Raw genomic sequence first — 22,163 nt, 5'->3', positions numbered from 1 at the left:
ATGCTCCTTTGTGGTAAAGCATTGGGTAGTGGGAGGAGTCAGTGTTGGCAACTAGATTAGAAAGCGTGTGTTTAGCTTATCATTCATGCATCCCAATTTCCTTGCAGCCGAGATGGGGTTCTTTGCATGGCAGTTCTTTGTGTGTGAGAGGTATAGGAAATTTCCAGTTGATCCTTGCTGGAAAGAGATGTCCTTGCAAGTCTGTTGAAGTGAAATAGAGCTAATAGGCAGATGATACAGGCAAATTTTTACACTCACAATTAAAATAATCATTCCCTAGTTGGAGTGTGTGCCGCTAATTTCAGTATAAAAATGAAGTTGATGAATTATGCATTGACTGAATGTTCCTCGCTTATTTAAAGATTGGGAGACATGTCCATTATTTTAGAGATGACCATAAATACATGTACAACAGTTTCTTCCCAGATCAGAAATTATTTTACCATCTCTGTCTTTAAATGACTTTGTTGGCATGAAATGCTATACAATGCTTTCCCAAAGTATAAAAAGGCTGAGACCGTAAGTATCTAACAGTAGTTGCGGAACAAGCATGTGCACAAGAGGACTACACCCCGTGACCGTTTGTTGATTTTGTCGATATCTGACTCAGCGGCAGGTTGTATGAAGGGTGATGCTACTTTTGTCCTCTGTCTCATCTAGGGGTGTAAGGTGGGATTTTCAAAAGCTAGAAGCATAGTGAAAGTCAGTGGAACTGAGGTTTTCAAAAGTACCTAAGGCCTGGTCTAAACACACAGTTGCACAGGTTTAGCTAAAAGTGTGATTTTTAAACTGGTGCAAACCCATGGGTGGACTCTCTGGAGTAGGTTTGCCACACAGGGGTTTGCACCAGCTCAACTAAACCAGTTTTTTAACCTGTGCAGCTCTGGTGTGTAGACAAGACTTAGGATGTTTCTGCACTGCATTGTAAATCCAGGTCTGTGGGACAGGGCTTCGGGACTCGGTGCTTCTGAGTCCATACTTGAGTGTTCACGCCGCATTGTAACCCTGTGTTTACAGTTGCTGATCTCTCAGCCGCGCTAACGTGTCCAGCAGAGCTTCTGATTAGGGGCTGCATCTTGGGCTGCGTCCAAACCGCAAAACGACAAGGCTTGAACGGCTCGGCTCTGACCTCATCTAGCAGGATCCTAGGACCCTGGTCCTGAATGTGTCCTGACCCAAGTCAGACTCATTTGTGTGTGGACAGAACAGGGCTTGAGTCAGAGCCTGGGCTTAGAGTACAGTACAGATATACTCTTAGAGTACAAGTCATTCCTTGCACACCCACCCTCATTTGCTATGGAGCTGTTGAAACTCATCTCCAGTTGGCCCTCAATGCCAGCCTCCACTGCCCACTTGTTACATTTGAAAACAGAGACCTTCAAGCTTTCTCCCATGCTGTCCTGTAGCCTTGTGAGGCACTTTCCATAAACATCTGCAAAGCTAGCTCATTATTCACTTTGAAATACCTCCTCGAAACTCTCCTTGCCCATGATGCCTACAAAACATCTGAGAACTGTTAGGAAGCTGGCGTGCTGATATTACTGCCCGGTAGGATGATCAGTGTGCTCATTGTTTACTTTTGTTCCCCCAGCCGTTTGTATCAATCTGTTGTCTCTTTGTCTTATACTTTGATTGTAAGTTCCTTGGGGGCATGGATTGTCTTTTTGATCTATGTTCCTATAGTGCCTAGTACAATATGGTCTTGGGCTGTCTAAACCGATGGCTTCTAGGTGCTATAATTAGAGCCCTGTGCAGATACAAATTTATATCCTCGGATATAAATCAGTATCTGCAGAACCGCAGGGCTCTCCCGGGAACCGCAGCGGCGAAAGGAGCAGAACGTGGGGCCGCTGCTCCCAGGAGCCTGTGCCCCACACTGGCAGCTCCTTCAGCGCGGCTGTACCGACTCCAGACGGGAAACCCAGACAGCTGCGTGGAAGGGCTGGGGACAGATACAGCCTTGCTGGAGGAGCTGCTGGCGCGGGGTGCTGGCTCTTGGGAGCGGCGGCCCCACATTCTGCTCCTTTCGACGCTGCAGTTCCGCAGATACTGATTTATATCCGCGGAGGGCTCTAGCCATGGTAATACAAATAATACATAATAAGAAGTCAATGGGGCTTGTGCTCTTAAGGCACTTAGACGCTTTCCAAAATCTCATCTATAGTCAGATTTCCCTTATCGATGAGATGATATTTGGGAACATCTTTCTTGTCCTGGCCCTCATAGTTTGGACACTGGAGTAGAAAAAAGTCTCTCTGTTCCAATTTTTCTTTTGTCACATTAGTTTCACAGTTGCGTCTCTCTGGAGATTCATGCTGTATTTTTTGCTTTCTGGTTTCCACCTTTCAGTTTTTCTACATCTTTATTTTTAAATTAAATCCTGTTATTGAACTAAATTAGTGTTTATATATTTTATATCTGCTTTACACGCCGTCACAATTTCTTGATCCTGCTTGGGAATAGAGGATTTTGAATTTTTAATGAATTGTTATCACAAAGGTTACTACATAGCTTAGAGGGAGTATAAGGGGTATGAAGGGCTGCAGTCAGTAATGTGTGTTGCATCTTACATTATGTTAATTTTGTCTCAAAGTGGGACAATGCTAAGAATAGAAAATTATTACTATAAATGGTTTGCTGCACGTATGGTGCTAGTTTTGGTGCAGTGGGAGTCTCTCCCCTGGGAAATCCAGCCTTTAGATGTGCAGTATTCTGCTATTTATTTATTTATCTTATTTTTTTTAATTGTGGTGACCCTGAAAATTCTGTGGGTCAGTGTTTAGTGTGTGCCCTTTGGATTTGGATACCTGCACAAATATTTCCCTCCTGTTTCAGTACAAGCAAAACTGTTCCTGGATGTTGGAATGTCTTTTTCAGTAATATGAAAGGTGTCAGAGCTTTGGCTTTGCATCTTGTTCATGGTGAAGCAGAGAGATTTCCTGTCAGAAGAAATGAAAACAGAGTACAGAAGAAGCATTAACATAGTTGTGTTTGTGTAGTTGTGTTTGGGTTATGATGTAAAGTAGAAATATAAGCATAGTAGGATCTTCTCCCTCCCTCTCTGCAAACATTGAAGCAAAGATCGGAGGCAATCTAACAAATTGGCCCTCTGTGAAAAAGCTATGTTGAATTCCAAAAGAAACAGTTGTGTTGTAGATTATCACATCAGAGCCAGAATTAAAGGTGAGGGAGCATTTGGCTGCAGGGAATGTGTAAAGGTAGAAAATGAAGGTTTTGTGTGTGAAGGGGTGGGGTGCTAAATTACTTGAAACCGCTGTATGTTGAATTGGTGTGCTTTTGTGGACAATTCTCCTCTGTTGGATGGAATCTGAACTTTTTAGTTGCATGTTCTTGGTCCTGTACTAACAACAGCCGTCAGCTTCTCCTGTAGGTCAAGTGGCAGGGGCCTTTGCTTTTGGAGCAGGAGGGCCTGAGTTCTATTCCTGCTGTCACCATGCAATTCTGAGTAGAGCTTGTTGGAAATGTCATTGAATTGGAAATTTCTGGTGTCTGGGAAGCTCTGGGAGACCCAGCTTGAGCTGGGGCTCTCAGGACTTTTAGATTCCCAGCTCGTTAGCAAGAAATTTGAAAGCACTGGGAACCTCTAGCCAGGGCTCTTTGTGTCTAGCCTCCAGTCCTGCAGCCTGGAAATCTTTGGGAAGAGGGAGAGGGCTCAGAGCTTTCAAGCTTACTGACACCGTGCTGGGAACCTGAAGGTCCTGGGGCAGGTTTCCCGTGTCTGTGGATCTGGTAACAGCCCTGGGCCAGGGACCCCAGGGTTTCCAGACTCTTGAGCCTGCTTGCTCCCCAGGCTACCAGCTTGCGAGTTGGCTAGCCTGAATAGCTAGCTGGCCTGGGAGACGGAGGCCTCAGGATAGTCTTTGTGGAGGTGCTGCCCCTGAGCCATAAACCCTGGGAACTTGGGTAGCTCCTGAGTGAAATTGACATCCTGTATTTCAGCCAGCTCTAGTTTGGAGTGGTCATGTTATTCAACATAGCAACATCTGTAAAGTTCTATAGGGCCACTGATTTATTGTAAAAATGATGGCTAGCTAAAAGTTCTCAATTCTTACAGGTTGTACATTTATCTACTTTAATATCTCGTCCGTGACTTCTTAAACGAGTTTAATTCACTAAATGGTTTAGAAGGCATTTTTATATTAGGACAATGTGAATAAGAACCTAAATAGAGCATAACAGTTGCTGTTAACTTTATATTCACCCTATTAGCTCTGCTCTCTTGGCAGTAGTGGTCCTGAAAGCTCAATGCACTGATGACTTAAAGTTCAAATACCTTAAGGCAAGTACTGTATGAGGAAAGCTAAACCTGTTTGGTTGCACCCATAGCAAATGATCCAGCCTTTGTAATGCTATTCCCCTCTTGCCTGGGGCAGTAAGATTTTTGTTTTTAGTTAAGAATAAAATATTATTGTCCATCACAATCACCATGGCAAGGGGCAGATGTGTTGGTTTGGTGGTTGGGCTGGTAAGGTTTGGTTATACAAGGCTTCTATAATGCAGTATTCGCAGGGCAAATCAGTTTGCTGGCTGTAATCTGGATGGATGACGTGAGTCTGGTGTGTGGATGCACTTAACCAGTTCAGACTGACCTCAGAAATAGTTTGAAAACAGGTTTTGCAAGGTGATCGGGCCTAATAGTCTGTAAATAATCAAACCAGTCAGATACTACAGCTGGATTTTTTTTTTTAAAGGCTGAATAATTTTAGGTCTAATATTATTTGTAGTTTTTCAGGATGTAATCTGACTGATTGCTGCAAGAGTCAGGAAGGAGGGTTTTTTCATCCCATTAACACCATTGCACAACTAGTTAGATGCTTTTCTCTGAGGCATCAGCTAATGGCAACTACTTGAGGTGGGATGCTAGATTTGATGGAACAATAATTCCTCCAATTTGAAAAAATGTTGTCTTTAATATATAAGGACACTTACGTGTATTTGAGCAGTAAAGAAACAAGTATTGTTCCTCCACAAAATGAATGTTTTTCCTGCCCTCTTTCTTAGTTCCTTTGAAAAGCTGATAGGATAGTTAGTTTACTTTTACATCATCTGTAGGCTGCAGCCATAATAATAAATCATCTGCCCATTTCTGCCCATCAGTTGACTATCACTACACAGACTTAGCATCTTCTCGGGACTCAGTGGTTCACAGAGTTTTCCAGTTGAATTTAGCAACCAGCAGGTAAATGACAGGGATCCAATCCTGCAGGATGTTGAGCACCCTCTACTCCCAGTGGAGTAAATTGAAATTCAGGGTGATTGGCACCTTGCAGAATTGAGCATTGGTTAAAGAAGCATAGAAGTATAGGGCTGGAAGGGACCTCAAGAAGCCATCAAGTTCATCTCCCTGTGCTGAGGTGGGATTAAGTTTTACCTACCTTATGTACTACTTTCTTTTCATGTCTAGGTTTTGTGGTTAATATTAGAACATGTTTTGGCATTTGGTTTCTTCATCTGTTTCATTTGTAGAGAAGTCCTTGCTTCCCTTCCCTCTCCCAGCTTGTAAGGTGTTTTTATTTAACCAGGTGTTTAATTGTTTGATCTCATTTAGAACCAGCTCTTGCAACAAATTCCACACAGACAGAGCTCGTTCCAAGATCAAGACCTTAATCATTACCATTAGGACAAAGGAGTCCTTTAGTGTTAGTGCATGGATGAATTGATAGGATAGTCTGTGGGAATTACTCTAAAAATATAAGGCAACCTTATAGCATGGTACAAATATACAGTTAATTAACATTGCCTTAGAGCTTGTGTACACATGAAGTCTCCATGTGTGGACACTCTTATTGTAGAACAAGAGTGCCTTGTTCCTGTTTAGCTTAACCCAAGTGGGTTAAGTCCTGTTCCTGAATAACTCCTTGTGTAGACAGTCCCTAATACTGTGATTACTTGCAATAGCAATAATGGTTTGCATTGTGAGCTGTCTGAGGCAGGAACGTTTCTTTTTGTGTTTGTACAAGTGCTTAGCATGTGGCTGCTGCTATTAGAAATAAATAATGCTTCTGTAGGATCTCAACACATTAAGCTTTACAGCAGCTGTTCTATAAACTCAGTTTACCCATCACAGAGAACTCAAGTGACTCGCTCAAGGTCACACAGTGCTAAGCAAGGCATAGAACTCTAATTCAGGGGTGGGCAAACTACGGCCCGCAGGCCAGATCTGGTCCATCAGGGCTTTGGATCCAGCCCGTGGGATTACCACCCCTGTGGTGCCATGGGTCCCGTGCTGCTCCCGGAAGCAGATGGCACCAAGTCCCTGCGGCCCCTGGAGGAACCGGGGGGGGGGGGGGGGAAACAGAGGGCTCCGTGCACTGCCCTCACCTGCAGGCAGCCCCCCGCAGCTCCCATTGGCCGGGAACGGGGAATCACGGCCCATGGGAGCTTTGAGGGAGGGCAGCGCATGGAGCCCTCTTCCCCCCCCCCACCCCCCCGGGGGCCACAGGAACATGGTGCCTGGAGCGGCGCCAGGGCAGGCAGGCAGGGAGCCTGTTGTTGCCCTGCTGCGTGGCGCCGGGCCAGAGTCCGAACCCCTCCTGCACCCCGCACCCCAACCCCCTGCTCTGAGCCCCCTGCCACACCCCTCCTGTACACCATCCCCTGCCTTTAACCCCCCCCGTACACCCTACACTCCTCCTGTGCCCCAACCCCTTGCCCTGAGCCCCTTCCTGCACACCGCACCCCCTTCCATACCCCACACTCCCTCCCGCACCCCTGCCCCAGCCCTACATTCATGGCCCTCCGCTGCGTGCAATTTCCCCACCCCTGCTCTAACTGCTAGTCAGTAGTAGGAGACAGGACTTCTCTGGTAACAGCTCTGCAGTAAATAATTTGTTCCAACTTCCCCTAAGTCAAATTAGTACTTGTGTTTATTTCAGAACAAATGTGGATTCAGTTTATTAGACTAGATTTCTAAAGGAACAGTATCAAAATTTCTAGACCCTGAAATGATCTACCTTGATAGTAATCCTAGCCAGAGATTTTTCCCTCTCCTAATATTTTTTTGGTTGAAAATTGCAGTACTATCCTGCTAATTGCCTGGGGAGAAAAGATGCATAAATTAATCAGGCATAATTGTTTTTTATTGCTTTATGATGCTGAAGTCACATACTTGTTAGTGCTAGTGATCATCTCAGGAAATCATGTAGATGCATTTTTAATGTGCCTGCAAGGATCTGTTGGAAAATTCCTGGAAGATGCTATCTTAAGGAATGCTGTGAAGTTGGATAATTTTTTTTATCCCAGTATTCTTGGCAGTGTTCTTTTTGAATATGAATAAGAGGAGGAAAAGACCTTGGTTTCAGGGAACATAATTTGTCATTCTTAATTGAATGCAATGATTAACTCCCTTGTGATGTTTCATTCTTGTTTCCTTGTTGCACCGTAGTTTGTCCTATCCGAGTGAGCTAATGATCTCAAAAGAAGTCTGTTTGTATGACACCCTTGCCAACACAGCCTAGCCATTAATAATGCCAAAAGCTACCGTGTGCACCGACAAAGATGCTTGTCTACTCAAAACTGTCAAAAGTGTTGCAGTGTATAGTTAGGTGGTTGCCACAAAGAATGCTTGAGTAACACCTTTCTCTGTTTCAGTACAGGAGTACTAGAAACCCATACTTAGGGCTAGTCTACACTGGCAACGCTAAAGCGCTACCGTGGCAGCACTTTAAGGTGCCTTGTGTGGTCACGGCAGAGTGCTGGGAAAAAGCTCTCCCTGCGCTCTAAAAAAAACCACCTCAATGAGGGGCATAGCTCTCAGCGCTGGGGCACTGTTTACACTGTCGCTTTACGGCGCTAAAACTTGCTGCACTCAGGGGGGTGTTTTTCCACACCTCTGAGCAAGAAAGTTGCAGCGCTGTTAATTGCCAGTGTAGACAAGCCCTAAGATAGAGCTGAGCGTCCGATGAGTTGAATGGGAGTTGATAGTTGGTAGCACCTCTTGCCTACACTGGGAGAATAGGTTGTGTTTCAAACCCTACTGTTAAGCATGTTTCAGCTGATAGAATTTTAAACAGGACTTTGTACCTAGCACAGACCGGACAAGGTGTATTTAAAAAGATATACAACCTGCTGTGTTGTTGGTAATCCATTGCTAATGATGATTATTATATTGTCACAATTCTCATCTATGACTACGCATATGATTCTGAAGTCCAAAGCCTGATGCACAGAGTTGGCTTCACAGAAGGCATGGGAAGTCCATATCCATGATGTTTGACGATGCAGATCTGTGGCACTTCTCACATGCAGCCTGGAGACGATTTCGTCGATCCCACTTGAACTTGTCGCAGGCTGATCTTGTTAGAGGCCACCAGTGAGTCCTGTTCTGAGCCATTTTCTTGGGTTCTTTGAGACTGATGCCAGCCCACTGGAGACTGCTCTCCAGATTAACTTTGAAGCACTTATATGGACGACCCTTCTTTCTTTTGCCCTGACTCAGCTCCCCATACAGGATCTGTTTTGGGAGACACGATTTTTCCATTCTGATGACATGTCCGGTCCACCTAAATTGTGCTCTCAATAACATTTCTTCAAGGCTGGTTGTTTTTGCTCTCTCAAGGACCTTAACATTGGTCACTCTGTCCTGCCAGCGAATGCTCAGTATTGAGCAGAGGGAGTGCATGTGAAATTGCTCAAGCTGTTTAATGTGCGGTCAATAAAAAGTTCTTGTCTCAGATCCATACAGGAGAGAGGTTGGGACCACTGCACTGTAGATCTTCAGTTTGGTGGAGAGACAAATGTTGTGTTGGTTAAGGACTTTTGCTTGATGTTGGCCAAGGGCCTGGCTGGCTTTACTGGTTCTAGAGGCAATTTCCTTATCAAGGGGACTGTCACTAGAGATGGTGCTGCCCAAAGACTTGAACTGATCCATGTTTTTCAGCTGTGTGCCTTGGATAAAGATGACTGGCACTGGAGCATTGGAATGAAGTGCTGGTTGGAACAAGACCAGTCTTGGTAAGACAGGGATGGTGAGACCAAAGAGCTGGGATGCTGCTAATGTGTTTTTAAATGCACCTTGCACTGTCTACACTAGATGCAAAGTTCTGTTTAAAACTGAGTTGTGCTAACATGTTTTAAACACATAAATTATCTTTTTAATCTGGATGGTCTCAGTATCATGCCCATAATCAATTGCAGAGGGATCTGATTCTATCTCCTGAGCCTCTCAAATCTCCTATGACTTAAATTAGCACAAGTTAGGGCCTTTGGTACTTTTTTTTTATGCGAGTTTTATGAATATATAAAAACACTCTTCAGGAACTTGCAGAACTATTGTTCACCATGACATTTATTTCACCTAGTGTTGTCAGTGGTGTTAGGTTAGAATATGTGCTTATCAGTCAGTAACAAGGACTTTCTCCTGTTTCACTGTAGTCTTCACTCTTTCTGATTCACTCAAGAATGCCTGTAAATAAGGGTGTGGGCACAGTGGCATTCTTACATATCAGCCACACCTCCAGCTCAATGACATGGCTGCTGCTTGGTAACTGGTACCTGGAATTCCTGTTCCTCAGGAAATTCTGAAACTTCAAATATTTTTCTTCCCCAAATGGAGCAAAAAACCCAAACTTTGACATTTCCAGAGGTATAGGACTTCCCTCTCCCCCCCCCCCCAAAAAGGGGGGGGGGACAACACTCTATTTTGACTTCTTTGCAAAGTTTCTGCATTCCCCTGCAGGCTGCTCAGAGCTCCCAGGGTTTCTGGCAAGGAGCCAGGAGGACCATGGTAGTCCTGGGAGCCCTGTCTATGAAAATGTTTTATTTGGAGAGAGGATGGATAATCAGCTGGGCATGAGCTCCCAGTGCCATGCTCTGGCAAAAATAGCTAATGTGATCCTGGGATGCATAAACGGGAATCTTGAGTCAGAGTAGAGAGGTTATTTTACCTCTTTATTTGGCACTGATGTGACCACTGCTGGAATACCATGGCCAGTTCTGGTGCCTACCCTTCAAGAAAGATGTTGATAAAAGCCTTTGACAAAGTCCCTCATCAAAGGCTCTTAAGCTGTCATGGTCTAAGAGGGAAGGTCTTCTCATGGATCGGTAACTGGTTAAAAGGTAGGAAACAAAGTGTAGGATTAAATGATCAGTTTTCAGAATGGAGAGTAATGCACATTGGAAAACATAATCCCAACTATACATATAAAATGATGGGGTCTAAATTAGCTGTTACCACTCAAGAAAGAAATCTTGGAGTCATTGTGGAGAGTTCTCTGAAAACATCCACTCAATGTGCAGCAGCAGTCAAAAAAGTGAACAGAATGTTGGGAATCATTAGGAAAGGGATAGATAAGACAGAAAATATATTGCCTCTGTATAAATCCATGCTACACCCACACCCTGAATACTGCCTGCAGATATGGTCGCCCCATCTCAAAAAAGTTATATTGGAATTGGAAAAGATTCATAAAAGGGCAACAAAAATGATTAGGGGGTAAGGAACAACTTCCATATGAGGTGAGATTAATAAAGCTGGGATTTTTTTCAGCTTGGAAAAGAGATGACTAAGGGGGGATATGATAGAGGTCTGTAAAATCATGACTGATGTGGAGAAAGTAGATAAGGAAGTGTTATTTACTCCTTCTCATAACACAAGAACATGGGGTCACCAAATGAAATGTAGACCTTGGCTACACTTGCGAGTTACAGTGCTGTAAAGCCTCCCCAGCGCTGTAACTCACTCCCCGTCCACACTGGCAGGGCACTTACAGTGCTGTATCTTCGTGGCTGCAACACTGCAGGTACTCCACATCTCGGAGAGGAATAAGAGATACAGCGGAGTGGCTATGACTCGAGTGTGAGTGTAAACACTTGCAGGGCTGTACTAATCACCTTGTCAAGTAGCCAATCCTCTCCATTGCTGTGACCAGCTGCAGGAATGCAGAAGTGCCGGTTTCAAAGAGAAAAAGAGAAACAGCAAACAGTTTGCTGCTTGCTTTGAGTGAATGAATGAATGAGCAGGGGGCCGGGAGTTCGGAACTTGCAAAATAGAGTGCTGACAGGCTCCAAAAAGCACTCTCTCTCCCCCCACACTCCCTGTCACACTCCACCCCACTCCGTTTTGAAAAGCACGTTGCAGCCACATGAATGCTGGGATAGCTGCCCATAATGCACCGCTCCCAACACAGCTGCAAATGTTGCAAGTGTGGCCACGCCACTGCGATGGCAGGTGTCAGTGTGGACAGACTGCAGTGCTTTTCCCTACTCAGCTGTACGAAGACAGGTTTACTTCACAGTGTTGTACAGCTGCAAGTGTAGCCAAGGCCTAATAGGCAGCAGGTTTAAAACAAACAAAAGGAAGTATTTCTTCACACAACGCACAATCAACCTGTGGAACTCTTGGCCAGAGGATGTTGTGAAGGCCAAGACTATAATGGTTCAAAAAAGAACTAAATAAATTCATGGAGGACAGGTCCATCAATGGTTGTAAGTCAGGATGGACAGGGATGGTGTCCCTAGCCTCTATTTGCCAGAAGCTGGGAATGGGCAACAGGGCATGGATCACTTGATGATGGTCTGTTCTGTTCATTTCCTCTGGGGCACCTGGTATTGGCCACTGTCGGAAAACTGCATACTGGGCTAGGTGGACCTTTGGTCTGACCCAGTATGTCCTTTCTTATGTTCTTAAATTGGAGAGGGTTCAGAAAAGAGCCACGAGAATGATTAAAGGATTAGAAAACATGCCTTCATAGTGATAGACTCAAGGAACTCCTTGTATTTATCTTAACACAAGGAGAAGGTTAAGGGGTGACTTGATTACAATTTGTACGTGTCTACCTGGGGAACAAATATTTGATAATGGACTCTTCAGTCTAGCAAAGAAAGGTCTAACAAGATCCAATGGCTAGAAGTTGAAGCTAGATAATTTCAGACAGGAAATAAGGTGTATGTTTTTAACACAGAGTAATTAGAACAATTTGCCAAGGCTCATGGATTCTCCATCGTTGACCATTTTTAAATAAAGATTGGATTTTTTAAAAAAGATATGTATGCCCTAAGAATGATTTTGGGGGAGCTCTCTGTCCTGTGACCTATACTTGCATGGTCACAATGGTTCCCTCTAGCCATTGGAATATATGAATCAGTGCAGTTTGCCTTACAGGTTCCCAGGGACACTGGTAGCCCGAAAAGTTAAGAGTTTCAAGGCTTGCGGGCGCTTGACTCCCCAGCAGGGCACCAGGGTAGAGCTAGTAGGAAACCAGACAGGCAGGGTGGAACCTGTCTGGTTTCCCTTAGAATTGCTTGGAAATCAACATGTCCCTGGGGAATGCTTAGATTTCAACAAAATGAGCATTTTTTGACAAAAGAATACGCTCCTTTCTGACCAGCTCCACCCATAACACTCCCAACAGCTGCAAAGAGCTAATTCGCTGTTACCTTTTTATCTACTTGAATGGGGGTGGGGGAAACGGACCATCAGCGAGTGGGAAAGTCACTACTGTGCCTTTGCTTTTGTGAAAGTGGTATGCTTCTGGTACTTAGAAAAAAAAAATGTTTTTTATAGCCTACACTAGAGGTGCTGTATGATAGAAGTGGCAGCATTTTGGTACTCGTTGAACTGATCTCTTTGCTCAGTTTACAAATAAAAAGATGTTCTTTTCCCTAGCTGACCTTACCCTGGGCTCAGAGAGAGAAATGGCTTGTCTTCATCTCATTCATTATCACCAGAAACAAAGGTTCTGCAGGCCAGATTATTCTTTCAGATATGGCTGTACAGCCTCATTGTCTTCAAAGTGTATTTTTAGTTATACCAACATAACAGCATTCCTTTACCTGGGCTTGCACAGGTATAACTGAAGGTGTGATCTGAAGACAATGAGGTTGCACAAATACAGCGGGGGGGGGGGGGAGTCGTAATTTGATCTGCAGAACCTTTATTACTGGTAGTTAGGGAAAATAGAATCTTTCAGTTGCAAATGGAGGAAATTTGATAGAGAAACATAACAAACATAGAAACATTCTGATTCTTTTTTTAATCAATCACAGAACCTAAATAATATTACAAGAAACAAATCTCAAATGAAATTATTTTTTACATTTGGATTGATGTCTTCCCTTGCAGTGCTGTGAAACCAAAGGCTCACTGTGTTAGTGCATGGAAACCAGAAAGTGAAAGACTAGAAACTTATTCCAAACAAAAGTGAAATTGAAGAGTCTATTTTTTTTTAATTGTTAATACATCACTCAGCATGGACAAACGGCATAAATGGTGAAAGGATTTTTCAAATGTTTAGTTTTTTAACTACTAGTTTTGCTAGTAACATAGGTAAGGAAATTTATTCTTTAATCACTTTTACCTAGTATATCAGATTTTTAAAGTGATTAGACAGTCTGTGCTGCCTTTTTATTTGTATTGCGTTATCATTCTGCCTTCCGCTCTCTCAGAAGGGTTTTGAAACCTGTTTCTCCTACTTTTCCTCTGCCTTGATCATTGGTTAGTTTTAGAAATTTTGGTTTACTATGAAAGTCTCCATTATCCTCCCAAGTGGGATGAGTTCATCCATCAAGATAACGGCTGAAGCCAACCAGAACTGAATCTCTCAGTCTTTGTATCCTCTTCCTTTTGGAACATCTCTTCAATTTCTTGACGTATACTGTATTATTAGTTCTAAAGACTGTATTGTCGGTAACTGACCATTATGATTCGTGAATTCAACATTTCTGATGTCAAGAGCTATATTTTTTCTCTGCCTCTTGTGACATTTTTAGCCTTGGATACAAATTTCTTCTCTGCTAACCTCATGAGTGAGCTGTTTGTTATTTTTAAAACATTAGTACATTTTTAGAGCTCAAGACAAGTGCCAGATCGACAGCTTTTACAGGTGAAAGTTTCCTTTTAGCTACAGAACAAATAGAAAATAGGCAGCGGTGTGTCTCAAGCCTATTCCAGATGAACCATCTCTAGGTGAGGGAGGATAGTTTGGTCTTGATGCTCATTCAGTCTTTGGCATCTTGTTAAAAGTGCTATAGCAGTTGTGATTCTGTGGGGTAGAATCACTAGAAACCGGACAAAGACCACAAGACCACCAACTCATATTGCATATGAATGGAAACTAAACAGCCATTACATAGTAATTTTAAATTTCTACTGATTTGGGCTAGCTTTTTGACCTGGAGAGATTTGGAAGTCAAAAGAGTTAGAATTATCTGATCCCTACGTTGTGTGAATTTCTTTTCTCTTCTGTACTCTTTGGTCTTCAGAATCTCTCTCGCTAGCTTGGGAAGAGAAATAGAAAGCATTTAATATCTGTGCCTCTGCACACTAGCACTTTCTCAGCGGCAGCCGTCTGAAACGGCGTAGGATTACATGCAGCTTTTTAGGATTTTACTGAAGTAAGGCTTCATTGTGCAGCTTTACAAATGTACTGATCAGCAATAACAAAGGAAGGCCATGTTTACGCTGCAGCCGCACAATGAAGGCGCTGCAGCTGAGCCGCTGTAGTGTGGATGCTTCCCTTATCAGTGGAAGGGGTTTTTCCATTAATCCACATCTCCGAAAGGTGGTAGGTAGGCTGATGAAAGATTTATCCTTCTGCCAACCTAACTGCTTCTACGCCAGGGGTTAGCCTGACCTAACTGTGGTGCTGAGGGTGTGAAATTTTTCACAGCCATGATCAATGTAGCTAGGTTGACCTGAGTGTTAGGGGTAGACTAGGCCAAAGCAAGTGTGATCAGAGGAGCACTGGTGAGTGTAAGACTGGAAGTTATTTAAAGGTTTTTAGGAGGCCAGAATGTAGTTGAAATGTGCTATCCTTCAGCCTCAGTGTCTTGAGATGGCAACTTTCTGCAGTCTGTTCAGTTGCAGAGGGGGGTGTGGTTGTGTACTTGAAGAATGCAGTTCTGGAAATGTAAGAAACTAAATATATCTAATTAGCCAATGGTAAAATTCTAAGCCAAATGGGAGGGAAGGGATTGGAAGAGGGTCAGGAAGGGATTCTTAAAATGAAATGTTTCAAACTGCAGCAGAGATAGTTATTTAGCTGCAGATATCTTATTGCTTGCAATGTCATCCCTACTCACTCAGTGGCTACAGGAAGTTCCCTGGCCACACCCCACCCCAGCTGGCAGCAGCAGAGTGGAATTTACAAAAATCTTGTTCAGAATGTTCTGAGCAAAATCAGTGAAACTGACGGGACTGTTGTAAATTGCACTCTCGCTCTGAACACTGAAGGTACCTCTACAGGTAGGGTGATGTGTCTCGTACAGACACTGCAGGTCCCGCTAGCCCCGGTATAAATAGCACTGTAGACTGTAAGGCATGACTTACGGGAGTAGCATGCCCTGCACACCTGAACCCTTGAGGATGCACCCTACGCAGCTCTGTATGCACCCAAGAGCTGCCTCCCACTGTTGTTTTCAGCAGTGTAATGTCCCACTGCCAGAGCCTTTCGCTGTCCCCATGAAAGACTCCGGCCATGGTGACAGGCTCCAGCAGCTCCCAACTGTCTCCCCGCTGACAGAGCTTTTCCTCACCATAGTGATCAGGGTCTAGGTCTAGGGTACAGTACTACCTTGCTGCAAGTCCCACATATCTGCTTGTCTGCCTCAGGGAAATAGGTACCTGGTAAACATTTTAAGGCTTTGTAACATGAGATTTGGTGCATCTGTAAACCTAGAATTCTCTGCTCATACTTCTCAGCATAAAAAGAAAACGATTAGCGGGCTTTGAATTATCTAGGATAACAGTAACACAAGCCATTCAAGGGCATGATCTTGCAGATGCTTACTTATGTGAATAGTCCTTATGTATACAAGTAGACCTATAATCTTTGAGGTCTCCTTGCATGTTTAGAGACTACTTAGCAGAGTATGGATGAGGAGGATGGAGACATATTGATTACAAATATAGCCTACTTTTTCTAAAGTGAATTTGGAGTGCCCGTTTTTGAGTGATCTTAAAAATAATCACATTTTTGCCAATAATTGAGCATCCATTTTCTGAAAAACCTTCTAAGGTGTGTCATGTTGGGAACTCAAAATCACTAGTCACGTTTGGAAGTTTACGCTGTATGTTTTAAATTTACAAACTTGTCGCACTTTTATACTCACTGATGTCTTTGCTTTGCTAAAATCTTAAGGCAAGGTGAAGGAATAGTTTCTAGTACAAATGATCCTCATCCCAATAAACGTCATGTGTTGCTGCTTTATCGCAGCAGCAAATGGAATCTTTCTGAAAAAGATCCAAATAATTAAATTTTCATTATAGAGCTAAGTACTTACGTGCCTCCATCACCATAGTATCTGAGTGCCTGCCAAGTGTTAGAGAAATTATTTCTATTTTTATTCTTTCTTCCCAGCCTAAAAGGGAAATAGCTTGATTCATTTATAAGGATTTTAGCGTGTATGAGTCAATGGGTGTGTTGCCTATCTGTCTGTGTGCAGAACTCATTGAGGGGAAGCTGTGTTGAAGAAGTAAGATCTGCATGTGGGTCCCAGTTCAGGAAAAAAATCCTATTCAGGACAGTGCTTAAGTAGGTGCTTAAATTAAGCATTTGCTTTAGCAGTTTCCTGAATCTGAACTTTAGTTCAGAAATAGTTCAGTGGTTGTTCTGTCTTAGGGCAGTGAGTTCCATAGCCAAAGTCCAGCTCACGTGAAAGTTTAGTCCCCAGCTCTACCAAGCTTCTCTCTATTGGTTGACTACGTTGTTCAGTTGGTTTTAGTGCCATGTAAATAGTGGGGCTGATGCTTTAGCTTTGGCTTCCCAAGTGTAAACACTGTCCCTGCCCTTAGAGATCTTAGAATAGGGGTGGAAAGGATAAGAATTTAATGGGACTTTCCTGCAAGAGAATTATAATGTACAATGGCAAGGGTTAACTTCAGCATGGCAGATCTTGCACCTTATCCTTTGTGCCTGTGGAAATCCAACACAACATTCTGTCATTTGGTGCTTTGTTATCAAGTTAAATGGACCACTCTTAGAATATACCTTTCTTTTCCCTAGGCATCTTTGCTTACCTAAACTACCATGTTCCCCGGACAAGACGGGAGATCCTGGAGACCCTTATCAAAGGGCTTCAGAGATTGGAGTACAGAGGATATGATTCTGCAGGTAGGTCATTCGATATAGTAACAATTATTTTTCTTTTTATATTGTAAATTGCCATTTTACTGGTATGCTTATTAGGCAGGTGGTCATAAATAAGTCTTTGCTTTCCACTGTGCTTCACAATTTCTGTGCTTCACAATTTCTATGCTTCACAATTTGTTTGTTGTGTCTTGCGGGAAACTGTTAGGTGTGGGAATCGATGGAGGAAATGACAAAGACTGGGAGGCTAATGCCGGCAAAATCCAACTAATCAAAAAGAAGGGGAAAGTGAAGGCTCTGGATGAAGAGATTAACAGTATGTATTACACTTCCCCTTTCCAAAAATATCTTGAGATTCCTTGCATGTTAAGTACTCTTTAACCTCAATCTCATGTATCTTGAGATATTCTGTATCGTACGTATTCTGTCCTTAGTATTGTTTGGGGATACAACTTCTGAACAAGGAAGTCTTTGATCTGTCAAGCTGAATCCTAGTAAAATCATCAGCTATGTGTTGGTATGCTGCTATACGCACAATGGTACAGTGCTGTTTTACATGGGAGAAAAATGTCTTTACTAGTGGAAGATGTAACTGAAAAAGTATTAATAAACATCTTAGGGTTTTTTCTAATGCAAGGGAGTTTAAATATTAAATAATCTGAAATTCGCAAATTTGACTGATTATCTTGAGTTAATCTCTGTGTTGTATTTATTAAGTGGAAATTTTCAGATCAGTACAGTTTAAGGCCCAAATCCAGCAAAGTACTTAAGCACTTGGTTAACTTCCCACTAGGGCTGTCAAGCGATTGAACAAATTAATCGCGCAATTAAACAATAATAGACTACTATTTATATAAATATTTTTGGATGTTTTCCACATTTTCAAATATTTTGATTTCAATTACAACACAGAATACAAAGTGTACAGTGCTCACCTTATATTTATTTTTTTTATAAATATTTGCACTGTAAAAAAATAGTATTTTTTAATTCACTTAATACAAGTACTGTGTCAAATCTCTTATCATGAAAGTTGAATTTACAAATGTAGAATTATGTACAAAAAATCTGCATTCAAAAATAAAACAATGTAAAGCTTTAGAGCCTACAAGTCCACTCAGTTCTATTTCTTTTAAAGCCAATCGCTCAGACAAACAAGTTTGTTTACATTTGCAGGAGATAATGCTGCCCGCTTCTTGTTTACTACGTCACCTGAAAGTGAGAACAGGCGTTCTCATGGCAGTGTTGTGGCCAGCATTGCAAGATATTTACGTGCCAGATGTGCTAAATATTCATATGTCCCTTATGCTTCAACCACCATTCCAGAGGACACGTGTCCATGCTGATGATGGGTTCTGCTCAATAACGATCCAAAGGAGTGCAGACCAACGCATATTCATTTTCATCATCTGAGTCAGATGCCACCAGCAGAAGGTTGATTTTCTTTTTTGGTGGTCCGGGGTCTGTGGTTTCTGCTTCAGAATGTTGCTCTATTAAGACTTCTGAAAGCATGCTCCACACCCCGTCCCTCTCAGATTTTGGAAGGCACTTCAGATTCTTAAACCTTGGATCGAGTGCTGTCGCTATCTTTAGAAATCTCACATTGGTACCTTCTTTGCATTTTGTGAAATCTACAGTGAAAGTGTTCTTAAAATGAACAACATGCTGGGTCATCATCCGAGACTGCTATAACATGAAATATATGTCAGAATGTGGGTAAAACACAAGAGCAGGAGATATAAAATTCTCCCCCAAAGGAATTCAGCCACAAATTTAATTAACACATTATTTTTTCAGTAAGCGTCATCAGCATGGAAGCATGTCCTCTGGAATGGTGGCCAAAGCATGAAGGGGCATACGAATGTTTAGCATATCTGGCACGTAAATACCTTGCAATGCCGGCGACAAAAGTGCCATGCAAGTGCCTGTTCTCACTTTCAGGTGATGTAAATAAGAAGTGGGCAGCATTGTCTCCTGTAAATGTAAACAAACTTGTTTCTCTTAGTGATTGGCTTTAAAGGAAGTAGGACTGAGTGGACTTGTAGGCTCTAAAGTTTTACATTGTTTTGTTTTTGAGTGTAGTTATGTAACCAAAAAAAAAAATCTACGTTTGTAAGTTGCGCTTTCATGATAGAGAGTGCACTATTAGGTGAATTAAAAAAATTCTATTTCTTTGATCATTTTTACAGTGCAAATATTTGTAATAAAAATAATATAAAGTGAGTACTGTATACTTTGTATTCTGTGTTGTAATTGAAATCAATATATTTGAAAATGTAGAAAAACATCCGAAATATTTAATATATTTCAATTGGTATTCTATTGTTTAACAGTGTGAATAAAACTCCAATTAATCACAATTAATATTTTTGAGTTAATTGCGTGAGTTAACGGCTATTAATCAACAGCCTTACTTCACACTCCATTTAATTCACTAGGATTCACAAGTGCTTGTAAATATTTGCTGGATTGGGGCCCATTTAGCTTGGTAAATTTTAAAATGTTCTTAAAATAAGGAGCAACCTTTTAGAAAGGGAATTAACTGTGCATTGGTTTCTCATCCAAATAAAGCAAAATAGTGAAAATAATATTACAGCATTAATAAGAATCCATCTATATATGGATATATTTTATTTCAGTTCTAAAAAATAAACTCCCTCCTCCTCTGCAAGCAGGAAAAAATCATCCACTAGGACATTTTGAATTTAGCCTTAATAAATTGACTTTGAGTTTCTGAATAACCTAAATATCTTATAGTGCAAACCTAGTTTTATCTTGAGGTGCGCAGTAGATGAGCTAAGGAATTGGTTAAGAAAAAATACTAATATACTTATAAGTGGAACTGTCAAATTGATGAGAAAGTAGGAAGTGAGGTATTCTGCTTTCTATTTCTAAACCCTTTTGTGTCCTGGATAGAGTCAGATTTTAAATTAGTCAAATCTCTGCAGGAAACAAAACTGCAAACAATTGTTTTCTGTAAAGTATGGGTAAGCACTGCATGAACTTGCAGGTATCTGCCACCATAGTTGATGGTTGTCTGTTTCTAGTTAATATCCTGATTTTCAGGTGTTAGTAACTTCAGTTACAGCATATTTATTTAACTTAAAGGATTCTCATATATGAAACTTATGAGAAACTGATTCTGTAGCCTTTTAATGTAATTTTAACATTACTAAGATAGTAAAACCTCATTGATCCAAATGAAATGCGTGGACCTGACCTTAATTCAGCTAAGTCCAAAGTCTGAATAAAGAAGGCTATATTGTATATATTCAGTAAAAAAGAAAGACACTGGAATAATGGTAAGATTTAAGCACTTGTGGTAAAATCAATTTAGAAAACTATATTATGGTCTATGAAAAGCCATTAAGAAAGACAGAAAAGGTAATCTCTGAACAAAAGGATGAACTTCTACCAAGAGAAGATTAATTTGATACTTTCCAGGCACTAAATTGTTACTGTTGGGGATTCTAATTTGATATTGTATAAGGTGATTATGCTTGGTCAGGCAGAGCTAATATTTCAGTAGCATCAGAGATGATGGGCCAACACAAGGGAAGAAAATAAAATTGGGTGACTTGTTAAAGGTTATTTTCTTTTTGAGAATAAAAAGGAATGGAATCGCCAGATGAGTGAGACTTACAAAACAGCCACATGAATAATTTTGTTAATGTATCTTTATAGGTATGTGAAATAAACTGAAGGCCATATAGTAAGTTGGAAGAGGTTGAGCTGGGGGGATAGACAGGCGTGTCACAGAACTTCTTGGAGAATGGAAGGCATAGTTGAAACATGCTGCCAATTGCTATATTGTACAATAATTCACTGCTTGGTATGAGAGCTTTTACTCAGTTTACCGGTTCCCATCCTCTTCTCACTAAAGCTTTCCTGAAGAAGGCTTGATAGGCTGGAAACAGACAATTGAGAAGAACACTGAGTAAATGATTGTCTAACATAACAGGTTTATTCTTTACTAACAAGTGCTATGAACTTCTTAATAGCTCATGAAGTGTACATTTGAGAATTATGGTCCTAGTTTTGTAAGACTCTCCCATTGATGTACAATCATGTTCCCATTGGCTTATTGGTTAATAAAAGCATGCGAATGCTTCACAAGTAAAATTCATAGATATTTCCTCAATATGCAGGAGAAAAGATTATCAGAGTTGAAAATGTTCTCAGGAGAAAATATATACAGTATAAACAAGTGATGCTGTCTAATTGCTTCTTTTTGAGGACTCAGTGTGGCAAAACAAGTGAACTCCTGAGACAAAGATGTTCTTGCTGAAAAACCGAAATGATTTTGAGAACTTGTTGGAAATGCCCTGATGTTGGGATACTTTTTGCCAGAAGAAGAGCTTAGAAAATATTCACACCTGCCCACAAACAGCTTTGGCGTTAATAGACAATACTCAGAATGCTGCAATTTTTGTGTGGGTGGAGAGCCTAGAAGAAAATCATGTTGGTAAATTTATTAAAAAATCGGCAGTTAAATTAAACATTTGATCTTTGATATTGCAAACCTGTACACATGAGTCAGTGGTACTGATCAGTAGTGTGGCTCAGAGGACAGGGTTCACAGGATCAGGCTGTGTATCTCACATGGAAAGATCCTTCATCACGTGAGAAATCATCACTTTATTGGCTGGGGCCATGACATGGTCTTGACTGCCAATAACTTAAACCTGACGTTTTGCTTGCTTTGTGCTAATAATTTTCTGATTATATTTTTACTTGAATATGTCAGTCTCTATGTAACTTACTGCATTGCCTGTTACGCTCTGAAAGCCTGACCCATCTCTTATGTTGCTTTCAATGTGAATTGGATCAGGTCCTGATAATGTAAAATTTTTACACTTCCATCTGCAGAACAACAGGATATGGACCTGGACATCGAGTTTGATGTACATCTTGGCATCGCACATACCCGATGGGCTACCCATGGTGAGCCCAGTCCCGTCAATAGCCACCCGCAGCGCTCAGATAAAAACAATGGTAAGACCCTGCACTGCAAGGGGAAGTATTTATTTGTGTGAATGGGGAGAATAATGGCTATTGGGAATTCTGAGCGATGAATATGCTCTTGCAAATTGTCACTTAATTCAGTACTTCATACTA

The 22,163-nt window shown here is 41.6% G+C and overlaps 1 protein-coding gene across 2 annotated transcripts in view; it reads left to right on the top strand.

Annotated features, from left to right (window-relative positions):
- Positions 1–22,163, top strand: part of GFPT1 (glutamine--fructose-6-phosphate transaminase 1) — a 47,446-nt gene that overhangs the window by 1,182 nt on the left and 24,101 nt on the right. For both annotated transcript variants that reach the window (XM_054017443.1, XM_054017444.1), the window contains exons 2-4: positions 16,962–17,069; positions 17,254–17,361; positions 21,915–22,040. In XM_054017443.1, coding sequence (XP_053873418.1) covers positions 16,962–17,069; positions 17,254–17,361; positions 21,915–22,040 — 342 coding nt within the window. The remainder of the gene's footprint in view (positions 1–16,961; positions 17,070–17,253; positions 17,362–21,914; positions 22,041–22,163) is intronic.

Source organism: Malaclemys terrapin, chromosome 2 (genome assembly GCF_027887155.1).
Source record: "Malaclemys terrapin pileata isolate rMalTer1 chromosome 2, rMalTer1.hap1, whole genome shotgun sequence".
Taxonomy (NCBI): Eukaryota; Metazoa; Chordata; order Testudines; family Emydidae; genus Malaclemys; species Malaclemys terrapin.
The sequence above is the reverse complement of the archived record's forward strand: the minus strand, read 5'-3'. Positions and strand labels throughout refer to the sequence as shown.